At 39.4% G+C, this 21,632-nt stretch overlaps 1 protein-coding gene and 1 non-coding gene across 9 annotated transcripts in view; one reads left to right on the top strand and one right to left on the bottom strand.

The window, feature by feature from the left end:
* The window catches only part of MKL2 (MKL1/myocardin like 2), a 214,961-nt gene that overhangs the window by 46,942 nt on the left and 146,387 nt on the right, over nt 1-21,632 (bottom strand). For all 8 annotated transcript variants that reach the window (XM_018040528.1, XM_018040529.1, XM_018040534.1 and 5 more), the window contains 2 exons: nt 7,126-7,191; nt 935-990 (listed from right to left, as the gene is read on the bottom strand). In XM_018040528.1, coding sequence (XP_017896017.1) covers nt 935-990; nt 7,126-7,191 — 122 coding nt within the window. The remainder of the gene's footprint in view (nt 1-934; nt 991-7,125; nt 7,192-21,632) is intronic.
* TRNAC-GCA lies at nt 20,623-20,694 on the top strand. Its single transcript has one exon. It is a non-coding gene; the product is annotated as a tRNA-Cys (tRNA).

The following is a 21,632-nucleotide window of genomic DNA, read 5'->3' as shown; positions in this document are numbered from 1 at the left end:
GTTGATATAAAGTAGGCACTTTATAGACTTTTATTTTAAAACTTGGAAAAGCAGAGGCTCATAATTTTAAAGATGACTTTTGAACAGAGGATTTGAACATGTAAGTATCTTAAAAAAAAAAACAAAAACTACACTTCAGGTCAAGTAAAAATTCACCTAGATAACACATTTCCTAAAAATCCCAATGTACTGTCTTTGATGAATTCATGTCTTTAATCATATTTTCTTATTCAGAACTGTACTCAATTCTAAACAATATGGCTTTAAAACGAGTTTTGTAGTTTATATGACTCTAAGAGATCCTTATTGCATCCTGGGAAAACTCAAGGAATTTGTACATGTTTGTTCTCATATTGCATGATGGAAGTTTCCTATAAAATGAAAAGAACAAATAGTGGCCCTTTAAAGAAAAATAAAAAACATCACTTTAATGCAACTATGATGGAGTCATCTCAAAGAATAAAACACATCATCTCAAAGAATAAAACAGAACTGAATACGGCAACATTGCTCCTTCAGTCAAATTCCCCCAGTCTTGGTCAAATGTCCCACTAAGACAAACCTGGGAGGGAAACCACCCAAGGAAGGATCTGGGGTAATTCCCTCCCTCGGGTTATCCATCTGCAGGGCTAACAATTGGCAGAGATGTTCCATCATTATTCTAAAAACTTGTTATGCCCAAAGCGAGAAAGAAGTGTGATTTTTCCTTTACGTACAAAGCTAGGTTACTAGCTTTAAAGAACAAAATTTGAACGTCCTATATTTTCTACAAACCTTCAAGATAAAACGACCCCAGGATACACTGCTCCATATACCATGTATCTTGAAAATACACTCTATTTTCTCTATTGATATATGTAGGAGTACGATTATTACTTGTCCACAGGTATTTTAACACGAAAGAGGCAGAACATTTTAAATGAAAATTTCTTACTCTGGCTCGTTCCAAGCTTTTTATCTGCTCATGGAATGCCGCGGGGCTCTTCAGAGCTGTGAGAGGAAAAGAAATCATTTCCGTGGTATAAATAGATGAGTTAATACTTCAGTTAAATGCTACAGTATTATCATGGTGATATTTCCTCTTAATCTTATTAGTGTGCCTCTACAGTTCCATTTATTTCCCAGTTCCTTTAGGACAGCTGCAAAACTGAAACCTTAAATGTTTCAGAATTAAAATTATATGTTTCACAAATAAAACAAGTGAACATTTAAAACAGAGTTATAAACATAATGACAGCACATCTATCAGGTCAGACTAGTTCCAGCCTGTAGTTGGGGCAGATTGCCATTACCAAGGGAACTGTTTGATGGTTCCTTAACAGGTCTTTGCTATTATGGTCATACAAGCTACTGGAAAAAGTCCACAGGTCCTCAGGGCATTTAACGTTGGAGTGCTCTAGCCTTGAACACAAGAACACTCTGCAGTCCATGTCTAAGAGATTGGAGTTACCACTTAGCGAGAACCTACAATGCACTTAGTCCCATGCTCTGTGGCCCATCTTACAGTTATATTGCTGCTGATCATCACAACAGCCTTGTGAGGTTTGTATTAGCCCCAGTACAGATGAAAGGCTCAAAGAGGTTCAGTCAGTTTTTGAAGTTATACAGCTAGATGGTCATCTAAGTGGAATTTAAACCTAGAAATCTGAATTTGGCAGGTTCATGCTCTTCCTACCATACCACAATGCAACTCACTCTAAAGACACAGTGATTCCTTAATCTGTTAACTGCTAGTACATTAAATGTTCCAGAGTCCCAGAGACTGAGGCAGTACTTATTAAAAGTATTACCTACTACAGTATTTCTATCAATAATCATAATCTTTGAAAAATCATTAGTGTTTACTATCCATCACTGTCTGACCACACCCTGCAGTCATCACTGTGGGTTGTCAGGGGACAGGGATGGGATACAGGACTAGGCTTACCTGGGCTGTCACCTCTTAGAATTGAGCAATCAGTTCTTGGTAACATTCAACTCTGGTACTTAATGCACAGCAAAGGATCACAGAAGTCCAGCCCAGAGAGATTTGGCTAGGGACCAGCTCCTAAAAGCAGACTATAGCTGGCTTGGCAGTGATGTTTAAAGCACCATACTTTGATCCTGTTTGACTGGCTCATATCAGGTATGTAGTGGTGAGAAAATCTGGCAGATTATCAAACCAGTTTCTTTAAAATATTCTTTTATAACCTCTGGCTTTTTGTTTTTTTGGCTTTTCTAATTCATTTATTTTAATTGGAGGATAATTACTTTACAACATTGTGATGGTTTCTGCCATACATCAACATGAATCCTCTGCCTTAAAAAAAAAAAAAAATTACTTTGGCTGTGCTGAGTCTTCATTGCTGCATATGGGCTTTCTCTAGTTGCAGTGAGTGGGGGCTACTCTTCATTGCAGTGCTCAGGTTTCTCATTGCTGTGGCTTCTCTTGTTGCGGCTCAAGGGCTCCAGAGCACAAACTCAGTTGCCACACAGCCTGTGAGATGTTCCTGGACCAAGGATCAAACTCATGTCCCATGCACGGGCAGGCAGATTCTTAACCACTGGACCATCAGGGAAGTCCCTATCAAACCAGTTTCTGATACCTGGTTTTACCAAAACACAAGATTTAAAATATGTAGATAATTAATAGTAGTTCAGAAAAAAAGGAGACCCTGGTTAGATTCTTGGGTCAGGAAGATCCACTGGAGAAGGGACAGGCTACCCACTCCAGTATTCTTGGGATTCTCTGGTGGCTGACACGGTAAAGAATATGTTGGCAATGCGGGAGACCTGGGCTCAATCCCTGGGTTGGGAAGACCCCTGGAGAAGGGAATGGCTACCCACTTCAGTATTCTGGCCTGGAGAATTCTGTGGACTGTATAGTCCATGGGGTCACAAAGAGTCAGACATGACTGAACGACTTTCATTTTCACTTTAGAATAAAAAGTTTTCACTGGGAAAGACATCTTATCACACAGAAAAATCTGTGTAACCCTTATCACAAACTAGAAAAAGCCAACAGCAATGATTGTGAAGACTGGAGAGCGTAAGTGCATTCTGTAATTTCTTTCTAGTTTTTTAAGCCAAATGAATTACTTCTTAGAGAAAATCAATTTTTAGACTAAGGCCCCCAAATAATCCTAACAGCCTACACAAAACAACCGCTCTTCTCCTCTAAAATATAAAATCACCTCCAAATTCGGTGATTATGTCAGTTAATTTCAGTCGCTCAGTTGTGTCCAACTCTGCAACCCCATGGACTGCAGCATGCCAGGGTTCCCTGTACATCACCAACTCCCAGAGCTTACTCAAACTCATGTCCGTAGAGAAGGTGATGCCATCCAGCCATCTCATCCTCTGTCATCCCCTTCTCCTCCTGCCTTCAATCTTTCCCAGCATCAGGGTCTTCTCCAATGAGTCAACTCTTCTCATCAGGTAGCCAAAGGATTAGAGTTTCAGCTTCAGAATCAGTCCTTGCAATGAATATTCAAGACTGATTTCTTTTAGGATTAGCTGGTTGGATATCCTTGCAGTCCAAGGGATTTTCAAGAGTCTTCTTCAACACCACAGTTCAAAAGCATCAATTCTTCGGTGCTCAGCTTTCTTTATAGTCCAACTCTCACATCCATACATGACTACTGGATAAACCATAGCTTTGACTAGACAGACCTTTGTTGGCAAAGTAATGTCTCTGCTTTTGTATATGCTGTCTAGGTTTGGCGCAGCTTTTCTTCCAAGGAGCAAGTGACTTGTAATTGCATGGCTACAGTCACCATCTGCAGTATTTTTGGAGCCCAAGAAAATAAAGTCTGTCACTGTTTCCATTGTTTCCCCATCTATTTGCCAAAAAGTGATGGGACTGGATACCATGATCTTTGTTTTCTGAATGTTGAGTTTTAAGCCAACTTTTTCACTCTCCTCTTTCACTTTCATCAAGAGGCTCTTTAGTTCTTCTTTGCTGTCTGCCATAAGGGTGGTATCATCTGCATATCTGAGGTTATTGATATTTCTCCCAGCAATCTTTGATTCTAGCTTGTGCTTCCTCCAGCCCAGCATTTTGCATGATGTATTCTGCATATAAGTTAAATAAGCAGGGTGACAATATACAGCCCTGACGTACTCCTTTCCTGATTTGGAACCAGTCTGTTGTTCCATATCCAGTTCTAACTGTTGTTTCTTGACCTGCATACAGATTTCTCAGGAGGCAGGTAAGACAGTCTGGTATTCCCATCTCTTTAAGAATTTACAGTTTGTTGTGATCTGCACAGTCAAAGGCTTTGGTGTAATCAATAAAGCAGAAGTAGATGTTTTTCTGGAACTTTCTTCCTTTTTTGATGATCCAACTGATGTTGACAATTTGATCTCTGGTTCCTCTGGCTTTTCTAAATCCAGTCTGAACATCTGGAAGCTCATAGTTCACATACTGTTGAAGCCTGGCTTGGAGAATTTTGAGCATTACTTTGCTAGCATGTGAGATGAGTGCAATTGTGCAGTAATTTGAACATTCTTTGGCATTGCCTTTCTTTGGGACTGGAATGAAAACTGACCTTTTCCAGTCCTATGGCCACTGCTGAGTTTTCCAAATTTGTTGGCCTATTGAGTGTAGCATTTTCACAGCATCATCTTTTAGGATTTGAAATAGCTCAACTGGAATTCTATCACCTCTACCAGCTTTGTTTGTAGTGATGCTTCTTAAGGCCAACTTGATTTTGCATTCCAGAATGTCTGGCTCTAGGTGAGTGATCACAACAGCATTGCGATCATGCTTATCTTCTTGCCACCTCTTCTTAGTATCTTCTGCTTCTGGTAGGTCCATATCATTTCTGTCCTTTGCTGTTCTCATCTTTGCATGAAATGTTCCCCTGGTATCTCTAATTTTCTTGAAGAGACCTCTAGTCTTTCCCATTCTGTTATTTTCCTCTATTTCTTTGCATTTATCACTAAGGAAGGCTTTCTTATCTCTCCTTGCTATTCTTTGGAACTCTGCATTCAAATGGGTATAACTTTCCTTTTCTCCTTTGCCTTTCGCTTCTCTTCTTTTCTCAGCTATTTGTAAGGCCTCCTCAGACAACCATTTTGCCTTTTTGCATTTCTTTTTCTTGGGGATGGTCTTGATCACTGCCTCCTGTACAATATCACGAACCTCTGTCCACAGTTCTTCAGGCACTCTATCAGATCTAATCCCTTGAATCTGTTTTGTCACTTCCACTGTATAATCATAAAGGATTTGATTTAGGTCATACCTGAATGGTCTAGTGGTTTCCCTACTTTCTTCAATTTAAGCCTGAATTTGGCATTAAGAAGTTCATGATTTCTGCCGCAATCAGTTTCCAGTCTTGTTTTTGCTGACTGTATAGAGCTTCTCCATCTTTGGCTACAAAGAATATAATCAATCTGATTTCGGTATTGACCATCTGGCGATATCTATGTGTAGAGTCTTCTCATGTTGTTGGAAGAGGGGTGTTTGCTTTGACCAGTGCGTTCTCTTGGCAAAACTCTGTCAGTCTCTGCCCTGCTTCATTTTGTACTCCAAGGCCAAATTTGCCTGTTACCCCAGGTATCTCCTGATTTCCTACTTTTGCATTCCAATCCCCTATAATGAAAAGGACATCTTTTTTTTGGGTGTTAGTTCTAGAAGGTCTTGTAGGTCTTCATAGAACCGTTCAACTTCAGCTTTTTCAGCATTACTGATTGGGGCATAGACTTGGATTACTGTGATACTGAATGGTTTGCCTTGGAAATGAACAGAGATCATTGTGTCATTTTTGAGATTGCATCCAAGTACTGCATTTTGGACTCCTGTTGACTATAAGGGCCACTCCATTTCTTCTAAGGGATTCTTGGCCACAGCAGTAGATATAATGGTCATCTGAGTTAAATTCACCCATTCTAGTCCATTTTAGTTCACTGATTCCTAAAATGTCAGTGTTCAGTCTTGCCATCTCCTGTTTGATCACTTCCAATTTACTTTGATTCATGGACCTAACATTCCAGGTTCCTATACAATATTACTCTTTAGAGCATCAGACTTTACTTCCATCACCAGTCACATCCACAACTGGGTGAAGTTTTTGCTTTGGCTCTGTCTCTTCATTCTTTCTGGAGTTATTTCTCCACTGTTCTCCAGTAACATATTGGGTACCTACCGACCTGGGGAGTTCCTCTTTCAGTATCCTATCTTTTTGCCTTTTCATACTGTTCATGGAGTTCTCAAGGCAAGAATACTGAAGTGGTTTGCCATTCTCTTCTCCAGTGGACCACATTCCATCAGACCTCTCCACCATGACCCACCCGTCTTGGGTCGTCCTACACATCATGGCTCATAGTTTCATGGAGTTAGACAAGGCTATGGTCCATGTGATCAGTTTGATTAGTTTTCTGTGATTGTGGTTTTCATTCTGTCTGCCCTCTGATGGATAAGGATAAGAGGCTTATGGAAGCTTCCTGATGGGAGAGACTGATTGAGGGGGAAACTGAGTCTTGTTCTGATGGGCAAGGCCCTGCTCAGTACATCTTGAATCCAATTTTCTGTTGATGGGTGGTGCTGTGTTTCGTGATTAAAGGGCAAGAATCACCCTGGACAAATATTCTAAAATTAATCAACTCAAAAATGAAGGGATGAGGCTTAAAGCTATTTGGGAAAATATCTTTACTGGTGCAAGGAAGATTTTATTAATTATAAATAGAATGTTCATTCATCCTGTAATTGAGATGCATAATTATACAGACCATCATCTAGCAAAGATAATTAATTTGAATTAAATAAATAAGGTTTTGAATTAATTTATTATGCTACTTTTGCAAGTTTCTTTGGATTCACTTAGATCTAGAGTAATTATTTCAGTTATTTTAAAACTGTGGCTGGAATTTGAAGAACTGGTATTTGCCTAATTACAGAAATTTAAAGGTGCTTTTTGATAATATAAAGCCCAAGTCCATCTTTTAAGTTGCATCTGGTATCCAGAATGTACTTTAAATGATTCCATCAGCAATGCTGATGCCTGGTTTTTCCTTGTAAATTCATTGAATAATTGTATATGGATTAAATGGATAACACTGAAAGTAGAGTGTGATGCAGCTTCTTCTTAGACATGCCCATATTGTTACATCACATTAGAAAAGACAAGGATGCGTCAGTCTTACGTGGCATGATGCCCTGGTCCACTAGTTGTTCTCTCGTCCTCCTTTGTTGCAGCCTCAGCTGGAGCACTGTAAAAAGGAAATAATCACCATTGGAGTTTACATGCAACTGTAGGGTCCAGAGGAGGTATAATTAAGCTTAATCTTCTATTTCATAATTGAATAGGGATACTACCTGGCACCATTCAACCTGTCAAAAAAAAAAAAAACCCCGTTTGTGATTTCTGCCTGTTGGGTGAACTCTGAAGTTCTTTCAGCATATTTTTTGCTTAGTCAGTTAATAATTTTAAGTTAATGATTAAAGCTAATTTTTTTTAATAAATAAAATCACATTATACTTAGCAAATAAACAAAAGTAGTTGGCTTACACATTGTCTTGTTAGTAAGATTCCTTAGTTTTTTAAAAAATAAGTTAATAGCAAAAATGTATTTTAAGGAAAGATTAATGTATCTGGAGGAACTTACTCCATCTGGAATAAATCTTAAATAGCTTTAAAGAAGGCCAACTTCATAATAAAAATTAGACTTATGAGATACTATTAATGACCCAAGGGAAAATTTCTGAATTGAGACCTTAAAGTTTAATAATTTGTGTACAAACATAACAGTGTATCTCATTCTAGAAGTTCTAAGAAAGCCATAAATCAACTGATATGTAGTCATTTTAATTAAAAGAGTAAATGAATCACTAAACGTGTAGAAAACAAGGCACATATCACAAAATGGGGAAAACCTGTCGGCCAAATTTAATAATACAAACATATTTTCCCCGAGATTTCTCAGGCAGATTCTTTTCATAGCATCTCTATGTTTCTATCTGGAAAGTGAACTGATTTCAAAAAAGAGTAACAAATGAAGTAACTATGAAAAACATTTTCCTTGGTTTACCCTACATTCAATTTCAAGTTTCCATGTTTAATTTTTATTTCAGACCATGGATGAAAACCAAGGTTAGGATTATTAAGGGCACGCTTTAGGGGTGTAAATATGCAAAAAAAGAAAAAAATTACCTGTGTGTATTTCTTAAATGGTAGGGAAGGAAGACTTTTTTTTTTTTAAAGCAAGTGTGTGATGAGCTTGTTTGGACCAGGCTCAAACGCAATGCCCATAATGGTTCCGACTTACAGTTAACCCTAAGGCCTGATCTGTGGGACCTGCGGCGCTCACGTCACAGCCTTGCTTTTTGCTTGTGCTCAACTGCAGAGCAGAGCCCACTCTTAGATATACTTCAAAAAGAAATCTGACTGTAAAATGGTTTTTAAATATATTTTCATATTCATTGCTAAATATAAATGTCATTCTTTACTCAATACCGAAAAAAATTTTTATCTATACTTCTTTAGGGGGCCGTAGGACCACAAAACTTCACTGACATCTCATTTAGAACTGAAGCAATTGAGATAAGATTCTATTACACACAGCAAAGAAAAAATTAATGAGTCAAAAATTATATGCTCATGGTTCTCATATTAGAATGTTTTGCGATTCTCTGAATCAATTATGCTCTAACATGAAGATCTTTTCCCTGATAACTTACAGTTTATTGAGAATAGTATGTTCCCACTGTTACCTCACTAGGAACAAAAATAACCAGAGAGATGACCTGTGGATCTGAAAGCACCCAAATGTCTGCATACTCTGACATTCTTTTGTGAATGCCGAAGTTAACGCTTGTCTGAAATCAAGGTGGTCATATTCAAGAGGCAGAATCCCAAGAAAAGAATACTGAGAAGAGAAAAGGGTCAGAACAATCTCTAGTTCAAAGGCTGACACTTCTGGAACATGGTGGTCCATGTCTGTTGGAGAGTCCCCAGCAGTAGTATTTTTCCTTCCTCCTGAGGGAGTCTTCAAAGAAAGGAGTAAAACAGAAAGGGTAAAGAAAACATCAACAGCCCCCTTGTTTGGTTTAAAACAAACAGACAAACAAAGCATCATACTAGTGAGACAAATGTGTCAAACACGATACAGATTTTTAGGCAAGTGGCATCTTGGAATGAGGGTGGACATGCATACTTTATTAAATATATCTTTATTAGTGATCACATAGGTTGTTTCCAATTTTTGCAACTCCTATAACTAATGCTATGGTGGATTTTTTTTATGTATCAAGTTTATTCCTTATTTCCAGTTATTTCCTTAATTCCTAAAAGGAGGAATATCCTTATGTGGTCCATATAAGGCATGGCCATAAAGTAAGGAGACTTTTGCAAACCATCATCTCTGAAATTATAGTAGATGTGTGAAAACATGAATATAGACTACTTCATATCTGCTGCATTTAGAGAAAATTCTTCTAATTAATTTTTGAATTTTCCTAAGATGATGTGAGTTATTACCTCTTAGGGTTCACATTCATGGTTTCCTACTACATTTCAACAAAGAGAAAAATGCATATAATTTTGAAAATTCTTGGTGTTATTGCTTGTTACAACAGACAAAAAACAATACCGTGTCAACATATGTGGTTTTTGTTTGTCTATTTTAGCTGTGCTGGGTCTTTGTTGAGGCTGGTGGGCTTTATTGCCTAACAGCACATGGGATCTTAGTTCTCTGGCCAGGGATTGAACCCGCATTCCTTGCGTTGAAAGGTGGATTCTCAACCACTGGACCACCATGGAAGCCCCAACATAAATGTTGTGAACTTGCTCTTTTTTATATACAAGAAAAGTAAAAACTTTATTTTAACCACCATTCTGAAAAATGAAAGCAAAGAGGAAATGTCATTTTTCTTCACCATCAGAAATAGCTCAGATAGTAACAAGTATCATCTTTTAGTTCCTTTCTCCTGAATCTTAAATGGATTAAAGCACTTCTATAACAAGACTTTAGGATTAGTTTCCAATATTTGAAAACAAAAACAGAAAAAACCCTCAGAATAATGTCTTTCATATAATATTTATACCCCCTTCAAATGTTTAGCTGCTTTCTGAGCCAAGATGATTATGTCTATTCTCTTTTGTTTCTATAAATAGAATGTTTGAAATGTTTCCATAATATGACATAATTAAAGTGCCTTTTCACTCTAAAGAAAAAAACTCTTATTAGCAGCATTTTAAACAACATACAGCAGTTTAGCATGAGTTGAATGAGCCAAAACAAAGCACAGTTTTTGGCCAGGGGACTTGCAAGGGGACATCTGAGGACTGTATATTACAAAAACAAGACAGAAATGACACTTTCTGGGAAGCAGTATAGCAGGCAGCCATGGTCTTAGAAATTCTTTACAAACAGCTAGTTTCAGTTATGGGGTATGAAGGAGGGTGGGATGAATGGGTGTGCGGGGAGATGAGTGTTTGTCTGCAAGGCAGAGAGAAGATTTGATGTATGTTATTTAATCACAAGACACAGGACAGAATAAACTGCCAAATTATGAGGGGAGAAAAAACACAGGCAAACCCTGAGCCAGTCAAATGAAGGCTGGGTAAATCAATGGCAAAAGCAAAGAAGGGAAACTAAAGAATACTCTAGTATTGACTCTGAAGATAATATTAGGTAAAAAAACAGACCCTGGTTCCAGTTTTTTTTAACTATTTTTTAAGATGTTTGAGTAGTTAAGAGAATGAAGTAGTTGGACTTTGGCAAAAATGTATTATGCATTGTTAAATGTATTTAGGTGCCTGGTCCTAGAATAACAAAACAATTTAGAAAAACTACATCTTCATATTATCTTTTGAACTTAGATACAGGAGGGGTTAAGTGGCTTCTAAATAAGACCCTGGAGGAGGAAATGGCAACCCACCTCAATTCTTGCCTGGGAAATCCCATGGACAGAGGAGGCTGGCGGGCTGCAGTCCATGAGGTTAATTCTGTAAAGATTCCCATATTTTTAGTGCTTTACTGTGAATGGGTATTTTGTAGTCACAGAGTAAGCAGTCACATCTTGAATGCTTTCCTTCTAAGCCTGGATTCAGAAATGTATCAATATATATACCAATAATTTCTCTATTTAAAAACTCATGTTTGTAAGAATATTTCTATTAAAATAAAAATGAAACATGCACATAAAAAAGGGCATTAAAAAAAGTAAAAGATATCTTCTCAGATCAGTCTCTGTAGGCAAAAGAAGCAAAAGCTTTTGCACAGCAAAGGAAATCATAAACAAAATGAAAACCCAATCTATTGCACTGGCAGAAAGTATTTGCAAATGACACTACCGACAATACCCAAAATATACAAACAGATCATACTGTAGCTCAATATATAAAAAAAAAAAATCAAACACCCCAATCAGAAAATGGGCAGGAGACCGAAATAGACATTTCTTCAGAGAAGATATACAGATGGCCAAGAGGTACATGAGAAAGAGGTTCAATACTGCTAGTTATTAGAAAAATGAAAATCAAAACCACAATGGCCTCACACTGATCAGAATGGCCATCATCAAAAAGTTTACAAATAATAAATGTTGGAGAAGGTATAGAGAGAAGGCAACCCTTGTACACCGTTTGTTAGAATGTAAATTGGTGCAGTTGCTATGGAAAACAGTATTCCAGAGGTTCCTTAAAAAGCCAAAAACAGAGTTACCATATAATCCAGCAATCCCAGTCCTGCATATGTATCCAGAAAAAATGAAAACACCATTTCAAAAAGATCCATGGACTCCAGTGCTTACTATTTACAACAGCCAAGACATGGAAACAACCCAAGTGACAATCAAGATGACTGATTTAAGAAGATGTGGTGTATATATAAGATTAACAGATACAAACTACTATGAGAAACACATAAGCAATAAAGATTTACTGTATAGCACAGGCAACTACATTCAATGTCTTGTAATAACTTTTAATGGAAAATAACCTAAAGATACGACTTATTTTGCGATATACCTGAAACTAACACAATATTGTAAGTCAAACATACTTTAATTAAAAAAAAAAGTGAAAGCCAGTCCATCCTACCAGAGACCTCCAGTCCTCCTCCACAAAGGTAACCACTGTTAAATTTCTATGGTTCTAGAGACTGTTTTGTGAATATTTTGGCAATGTTAAATATAGACTATGCAAAGGAAATACATGGGATGGGATCATGCCATTCACATAGTTTGATTCAGTTCAGTTCAGTTCAGTCGCTCAGTCGTCTCCGACTCTTTGCGACCCCATGAATCGCAGCACGCCAGGCCTCCCTGTCCATCACCATCTCCTGGAGTTCACTCAGACTCCAGTCCATCGAGTCCGTGATGCCATCCAGCCATCTCATTCTGGGTTGTCCCTTTCTCCTCCTGCCCTCAATCTCTTCCAGCATCAGAGTCTTTTCCAATGAGTCAACTCTTCGCATGAGGTGGCCAAAGTACTGGAGCTTCAGCTTTAGCATCATTCCTTCCAAAGAAATCCCAGGGTTGATCTCCTGCAGAATGGACTGGTTGGATCTCCTTGCAGTCCAAGGGACTCTAAAGAGTCTTCTCCAACACCACAGTTCAAAAGCATCAATTCTTTGGCGCTCAGCCTTCTTTACAGTCCAACTCTCACATCCATACATGACCACAGGAAAAACAATAGCCTTGACTAGGCGGACCTTAGTCGCCAAAGTAATGTCTCTGCTTTTGAATATGCTATCTAGGTTGGTCATAACTTTTCTTCCAAGGAGTAAGCGTCTTAATTTCATGGCTGCAATCACCATGTGCAGTGATTTTGGAGCCCCAAAAAATAAAGTCTGACACTGTTTTCTACTGTTTCCCCATCTATTTCCCATGAAGTGACAGGACCAGATGCCATGATCTTCGTTTTCTGAATGTTGAGTTTTAAGCCAACTTTTCCACTCTCCTCTTTCACTTTCATCAAGAGGCTTTTTAGCTCCTCTTCACTTTCTGCCATAAGGGTGGTGTCATCTGCATATCTGAGGTTACTGATATTTCTCCCGGCAATCTTGATTCCAGCTTGTGTTTCTTCCAGTCCAGTGTTTCTCATGATGTGCTCTGCATATAAGTTAAATAAGCAGGGTGACAATATACAGTCTTGATGTACTCCTTTTCCTATTTGGAACCAGTCTGTTGTTCCATGTCCAGTTCTAACTGTTGCTTCCTGATTTGCATACAGGGTTCTCAAGAGGCAGGTTAGGGGGTCTGGTATTCCCATCTCTTTCAGAATTTTCCACAGTTTATTGTGATCCACACAGTCAAAGGCTTTGGCATAGTCAATAAAGCAGAAATAGATGTTTTTCTGGAACTCTCTTGCTTTTTCCATGATCCAGCGGATGTTGGCAATTTGATCTCTGGTTCCTCTGCCTTTTCTAAAACCAGCTTGAACATAGTTTGATTATTTACTTAAAAAAAAAACAAACATGGACTCTAGGTCATTCTTCTTACTGGCTATAGCTAACATATGGATGTATCAATCGTATATTCTTAAGTTCCCAGATTTCCTGCTGTTATTGTTATTAACAGTGCTGCAATGATTTTCTTCATTTTGTGGCATATGTTTGTGCTTGTGTATAAACATTTAAATACAAATACACACATCTGAAATTTTGATAGAGTCACTGTGCAATCCGAATGGTTGCACCAATCTATTTCTCCATTTACAAGATAAAAGAGGACCTTTCTGTTCATCCCTTCCCCACAATATACATCATCAGGCCGTAAAGTAATTTTTAAATTCAGAAACAAAGATCACTTACTCTTAGCCACAACTACCAACAATATCATGCCAAAGTAACAGTAAAATTTGATATAACTAATGAACAGTAAGGGAACAAGAGCAATCAAAAGAATCAGTGAGGGGGATGGGGCTGGTTTTTGACTGAATGCAGAGATATTTATAGTGGGTGTCAGAAGAACTGGTTAAGTTCTCTATTGTCAACCATATATTGATTTATAAATTTGGTAGAATTTTTCTCATATTCCAGGATAGAAACCTAGTAAGCATAAGGCTTCTCATTCTTTTTTCTTCAACTCCAACACAGCTGAGAGATGTAATGGAGAGATTTGATACATATTTAGAACAAAATCAACACTATGTGGTAAAGGACTGGATGTTGTGTTTGAAGGAGAAAAGATAAAGATGGTGCCTGGGATTCTGGCTTAAGAACCTGGATAGATCATTAACTGAGATAAAGAACACATGACGGCCATTTAGGGAGCTCAGTCTTGGATATGCCTGAATTAGAAGTGGAGATGGCAAAGCGACAATTGGTTCCACGGTTCCAGATTTCGAAGGTAGGTCTTGGCAGGAGACTAAAATTTGGAAGTTGTCACTTATGTAGTATTTGAAGCCATGGGAGTTTGCCAAGGTAGAGAATATAGAAACAGGAAGCAAGAAGCAAGCTGCTAGGAAATGCAACTTAAAGCCCACTTTTATAGGTCAGATGCGGGTGAAAGTCCAAAAAAGGAAACAAGCAGAAGATGCCCAAGGAAGAGGAGGAGCCTGGAGAGTGTGTGTAAAAGTGTTTCCAGAAGGGACTCATGACCAACTGGGCCCAATGCTGCTGTTGCAATACATGGAGGAGCTGGTCTGTGGAGTGATGAATGGAAATGGGACTCGAAGAGGTCAGGGAGGAAGGAGGGGTGACTGTGAGAATGACAGTGACGGAAGAAATGCTTTCAAGATTTGCGCAGCAAGGTAGGAGAAAAGTGAAGGCTTGAGGGGTGTGGAACTTAAGGTTGGAACATACCTGAACAGGTTTATAAGTGATAAAGAGCAAGAGGGAAAGGGGGTGGGGTTGGGGAGGGAGAGAACAGAAATGAATGAATATGAATGAGAATAAAAGAGAGAGTAAGAGGCAGCAGGGTTCCTGAAGGGGGGTGGGATTCAGAGGAAACAAGAAAGGCACAGAGAATTGCGTGTGGCTGCAGGTGGGCTTACAGATTTGGGCTGGCATGTCCAGCAAAGTTTCAAATGATGGCTTTTAATTTCTCAGAGGAGGAGGAAAGATCATCTGTTCAAAGTGAGATGCATATGAAGGAAAAGTCAGTTTGAGGCCAGTGAAGAAGGTCTGAAATACTCATTGCAGACTGTGAAGAACAAGTTGGAAAAGAAAAACATGTTTATTTTTCCCTAAAATGCTCCAACTCATAATGTAACAGCTTAGGGGAGAAAAGTCAGTCCAAAAACAAGCAAGTCACTCAATGGTTCTGAACTATATCATTTTTTATCAGAGAAAAAGACCATAAGATACAAAATTAGAACATTTGGCAGTTCTTTCTCAAGCTCATCACATAAAATTTTTAAGTTAAGAACAGCTGCAGCCCAGCAATTCCACTTCTAGGTGAACTGAAAACAGGTTCTCAAACACACACATACACATTCATGTTCACAGCAGCACTAGTCACAACAGCCAAAAGGTGGGTACAGTCCTGATGTCATCAACACATGAACGGACGAGCAAATTCTAGTCTATCCATACAGTGGAATATTATTCAGCTATAAAAGAAGTGAAGCACTGTATTGTGACAATATGGATGAATCTGAAAAATATTACACTAAGTAAAAGAAGCCAGATGGCAATAGGTTGAATGTTATATGATTTCATGCTGCTGCTGCTGCTAAGTCACTTCAGTCGTGTCTGACTCTGTGTGACCCCATAGACAGCAGCCCACCAGGCTCCCCTGTCTCTGGGATTCTCCAGGCAAGAACACTGGAGTGGGTTGCCATTTCCTTCTCTAATGCATGAAAGTGAAAACTGAAGTCGCTCAGTCATGTCCAACTCTTAGCAACCCCATGGACTGCAGCCTACTAGGCTCCTCCGTCCGTGGGATTTTCCAGCAAGAGTACTGGAGTGGGTTGCCATTGCCTTCTCCATAGATGTGAAATAACCAGAACTGGTAAATACAAAGAGACAGCTACTCTGGTGGCTGCCTGAAACTGGCGGGGAGTAACTGCTTCATGACCACACGGTGTTCCCTTGGACTAATGAAAACATTTTGGAACTAGATAGAGGTGTACTCGCACAAACCTGTGAATACGTTAAATGCCCCTGAAATCATTCACTTTAAAATAGTTATGTTTATGTTAAGTGAATTTTATCTCAACAGAAAAAATGGAACAGTTGGCAGAACAACAGACCTTAAGAAACCAATTTCTCAATAATCAAATTTCTTAATTCCCACCCATGGCTGGCTAGCCCCGCTCATCGTCATAATTCCATTAACCACCAATGGGGACTTTGTCTTCTAATGATTTGATGACTACAATAACAACTATATATTACATTGCATTCCCTGCCATACCAAATGCTAGGTTTTGTTGTTCTGGGTGGGGCCTCTAATCCCCCTTCTAGACTTTGTCCTTACATCTACAGCACCTTTTATAATGCTCGCCATATAGAAACTTTAATAAATAAATGTGTTTTACTTAATGTTGCATGGTATACTTACAGCATATAACTGAGTTACTATTTTCTAAGCAAAGAGAATTCTAGCCAAATTTAAGAATAAATACCAAGAGGATTTTGTATGTGGCAAGTGATTATCATGGGACAGAACTAATACTTGGATTGCTTAGTTGTATGAATTTGAGGCTTCAGACATTTTGGAATTGATGTTTGTGACATCTAATTATATTTAAATCTAATTATATTGTTTTGAAGGTAAAAGAAGACTGAAAAGGGGAAGGCTAAGGGCAAAGGAGTAAAAAGAAGAGCATGGAAAACTGGTAGACAGTAAATTCAGCTTGTATTAGAGAAGTGTAAAAGTCAATCCTAAAGGAAACCAGCTTTGAATATTCACTGGATGGCCTGGTACTGAAGCTGAAGCTCCAATACTTTGGCCACCTGAAGCTCCAATACTTTGGCCACTGGAAGAGACCCTGATGCTGGGAAAGACGGAGGGCAAGAGGAGAAGGGGGTGACAGAGGATGAGATGGTTGGATGGCATCACTGACTCAAACTTGAGAGAGATAGTGAAGGACAGGGAAGCCTGGCATGCTGCAGTTGTAAGAGTCAGACACGACTTAGCAGCTGAACAGTAACAACAAAAAGCACTTAAGTACTCTCATAGATGGTAAAAAGAAGCAACCAAAGATTACAGACCTTTTGTTGTATTTTCATGGTTCTAATTTGCCAATTATAAAATAAAGTTCTTCAAGTTGTTTAAAATAAAGGAATACAAAGAGTCCAGAAATAAAATTGTGGTTTGTCTTGTAAGAGTCATGCTATCTGCACTGATTAAGCAAACTCCAACCACCACCTCCTGTCTGAAGCAAAATCAGAGTGACAGTATACACATAAATCTAAACCTCTGATACTACCAAGTACAAACAGCATTTTGAGCAGGAATTTTTATATTATGTTATTTTCCATTTAGAAAAAGGAGAGACAACATTGTTAATTAAAAAAAAAAAAACATGCAAGTAAGTGTTTGAAAGTTAACCTTAGGATCTCTCTGGTGGTCCAGTGTTAAGAATCTGCCTGCCAATGAAGAGGACATGGGTTTGATCCCTGGTCCAGGAAGATCCCACATGCCTCAGAGCAACTAAGCCCTGTGCCACAACTACTAAGCCTGTGCTCCAGAGAACAAGCCCTGAATACTGAACCAGTGTGCTGCCACTACTGAAGCCTGTGCTCCCTGGAGCCCATGCTCTGCAAGAAGAGAAGCCACTGCAATGAGAAGCCTGCACATCGCAACCAGAGAGCAGCCTGTGCTCGAATTCAACTAAAGAAAGCCCACGCACAGCAATGAAGACCTAGTACGGCCAAAACAAACAAATAAATAAAAAAGAAAGTTAGCCTTAGACTGCCTCGGAGAGAAATACAGCCTTTCATCCAGAAAGTCTACTGCACCCTTACGAAGTCCACTGAGGGTGAGGGGTGTGGGAGAAGAGGCAGGTGGTACAAACTGTGGAATTCTAAACTACTACCTCTTGCTGGTAGGGAGATCACAGTCAAGAATGCAGCATTTACTCTCTATTAGAAATGAAAGAGCAAAAATGAAGTAAAAACTAAACATGCAAGCAGTCCAGGCTGACGCACTGTAGGTTTCCCGCATTAATCTGCAGCATGAGGTTAGGAAGACAATGTTTTCAACACTCAGCCTTGGAAATTTACAGGCACTTTGATAACTCTGTGGTTGGCTGCTGCTTCTGTTTCCATGGAAACAGGCTGCTAAAAATGGGGCATGTTTCTTTAAACTGATCATACCTTCACACAAATTCCCCTCTCCTTTTTGTCAAAAGTTGGAATAAATTTAAAGTATGCTTCTCATGCTATGACAATGGGATGCCAAGGCAGGGAACCTGGTACAGAATGGCAGGGACAACATTAGCCTGTGGCAGACATACAGAAAGATATTATATGTACCTATGTGCATTTAAAGAAATCTCACTTGGTTAAAAAGTGGAAATAAAGGACACAGTGGGAAAGTGGAAGTATACCACAAATAAAAGGCACTTCCAAAGTAAAATCATCTGCTTAATTGGTTATCACCAGCACTGTAAAGAGGCTTAAAAAAACTTGATTTTCCAGACAATTTTTAACCTGTGGGACCATGCTCGTTCTGCACCCATTATATGCCTAGATAAGATTCTTAACCCTCCATGGTTCCAAAAGAAAATAATGTTTATTTTTCTTATTTTGGGCATAATCAAAGATTCTATGTTTCCCTGCTACATTAGACTCTCAGTGTGCAGCTCTAGGCAGAGGTGCTGACAGCTGAGAGCTCTCCTAATCCCTCTAAAATGGGAAAATGTACGCTGTACAAAAGACTCTGAAATGTCTTAGTGTAAACTCCTCAGGCAGCCTCTCTGAATAAAAAGACAATTAACAACAAAACAGGAAAACAGCAGGATATTATTTACCTCCAGTTTTTCCCAGAATAGTAAGCACACGCTACTCTCTTGATCCTGGCTCAATATCTTGGTTTTTATTCCCATTTTGTGGATTTAGGAATGGGACACAAACAGAAATCACACACAGCTGAACAACGCTTGGACAACATGGGTTTGAACTATACAGGTCCATTTATGTGTGATTTTTTTTCAATAAATATAGTACTTGTATTTTCATTTTACAGATCTTTAGTTAACTAAGTGGTGGAGGGGTGTGTCTGTGTTCAATCAGAGATCACGATATGTGGAATCAAAAGAATCAGGGACTGAGCCCTGCCTCTGCCTAAACTGTTTCAGTTCCTGCTCTTGGTTGACTCATTTATCAACTCCATTGTTTCTGAGGCAGAGATAGCAGCACTCCCATTTTCGACTGCGTGCAGCAGGGGGCCTCGCCATTCCTAACTCCCGTGCTGTTCAAGGGTATACCTACCTGCCTACGCACACACGCAGGCCAATCTGCCCACAACAGCAGGAGGGGAGCAGAGAATGACACGAGGTGAGTGTGACCCTGATGTCACAGCAACTGCACGTGATGATGCAGGCCAAAGGACGAGCTGCAGGTGTTCAGGCCAACGGGGTGGGCTGGGGTGGGCGAGGCCTTCTGGGAGAGAACAGCTGTGGAGGAGGGAGGAGTAAGACAGAGGCCGGGCTCCACTTGCTGAAGGGACCGGCGTGTGGGTGGAGATAGCGGGGCGGCTCTCTCTCTACTTGAGGAAAGATTCCTGTTAAGATTCTGTTTGAGGAAAGGGACTTGGACAAGGGTGGGGGCTGCGGTGAAACACAGCTGTTGACAAACGAAGTATTTCTGAGGCAGGACTGACAGGTTCAGCAACCAGATCTGGTGACAGGCTGTGAGGAGGAGGTCAAGGAACGTGTCAGAGATCCCTCCTATTCAGGTTCCTGCCGTAAGCCGATGTGGGGACAGAGGCGCTGTCTGAGACAGGAGACCCTGGAGGAAATGAGCCTCTGGCATGTTGATGAGTGAAGGCCCAAAGCACAAGAGAGATGCCTGGCACTCGGAGTCTTCGATCCTCGCTCGTTCAGACCTAAACACACAGAGGTTTCTTCTGCTCTTTTGTGTGTGTGTGTGTGTGTGTGTGTGTGTGTGTATGTGTGTGTATTTTAACTTCTATGTTATCACTCAGTTTCCTGTGTGTGTCTGTGTGTGCGTGTGTATTTTAACTTCTATGTTATCACTCAGTATCCTGCCTTCCAGGCTCTGAGCTCCTCAAACACCATAGCTTATAGAGCTTTATAACCTCTGGCATGATGCTGTGAAGAAGCAGTCAAATTTCTGCTAAATGATTTCCAATAAAAAGTTAAATTATATAATTTAATTTCACAGGTAGCATATACCCATGTTAAAAAGACACTGAATTACATCTGGGAAGAGGAATCTCACTTTTCCCCTCCATACCTGTATATTATTTGAATTTAAGAACCTACCTTACAGTTCAAATTTAGTAAAAAAAAATTAGTTTAGTGATATCTCACTTGTACAACACTTTTAATTATGTAGAACACCGGCAGAAAATGAAGAAAGAAGAAATTCCCCAAGAAGCAAACATAGATGTTACAAAGTTCATATGCTTTATTTCTAGAAGAAGGCTAGCTAGCATGCTCTATTTCACTTCCTATTTGTCCACTTCTCCTAGTATGACAATAAATTTTAGTTGCATTAACAACAGAATCAGGATTCCACTATTACCTCTTATATTTTTTGCTTACTTTTCAAGATTGGGCTTCCCTGGTGGCTCAGAGGTTAAAGCGTCTGCCTGCAATGCAGGAGACCTGGGTTCGATTCCTGGGTGGGGAAGATCCCCTGGAGAGGGAAATGGCAACCCACTCCAGTATTCTTGCCTGGAGAATCCCATGGGTGGAGGAGCCTGGTGGGCTACAGTCCACGGGGTAGCAAAGAGTTGGACACGACTGAACGACTTCACTTCACTTTCAAGATTACAAGCAGAAAATCAAAAAGGCAGAATGTGGCAGATGACAAAGATCAAATAATATATAATGATTCGATGAATCTAGCAATGATCCAGAGATCATTCTCTGTGTAGGCAAATGGTTTATACACCTCACCAATGACTTAAGGCCCCAATGCCTTACGTTCTGGGGTAGCCGTTAATTTATAACTGAATTTTAAATTATATCTGAAGGTAATAATTCAAACGATTTTATTGTTTAAGAAGGCAGGGAGGGATATATTATTCTCCAAATACTTAATGCATAATAGTAATATATCTATGAGAGGCAGGACACTGGAGGTGAGGTATAAAAATTATTCAAACAATGACACTATCTCAAAGAAACAGTATGGTCTAACAGCGAAGACAGTGCAGGCACCTGTCACAGTAGCAAAAGGTGACATGCCATAAACAGATGCAGAACCAGTCACTGGGAGGATATGACAGAGAAGAAATTAATTTTAGGTGACAGGTTCAGGTGACTTTCTTTAGGCAATGGCACAGGGATTGGGTTTTAAGACACTGTGGACCTGCAAAGCTGGGATGAGCAGTTTCCCAACAGAATCTCCAGCAGTGATGGAAATGGTTTATAAGCTGCACGGTTCTTAACCACAAGTGGCAACTTAGTTGAAATGTGGATAATGATTTTACTTCATTTTTAATGATTTTAAATTTAAATGAGGCTAATGTACAGTGCAGGTACAGTACGTATAACTCCTGTCACTCAGAAGAGTTCTGGTGCTTTGGTAAAGGTGTTTATTTAATCTGTTTTTCCTAGGCTGAA

This window comes from Capra hircus, chromosome 25 (genome assembly GCF_001704415.2).
Source record: "Capra hircus breed San Clemente chromosome 25, ASM170441v1, whole genome shotgun sequence".
Taxonomy (NCBI): domain Eukaryota; kingdom Metazoa; phylum Chordata; class Mammalia; order Artiodactyla; family Bovidae; genus Capra; species Capra hircus.
The sequence above is the reverse complement of the archived record's forward strand: the minus strand, read 5'-3'. Positions and strand labels throughout refer to the sequence as shown.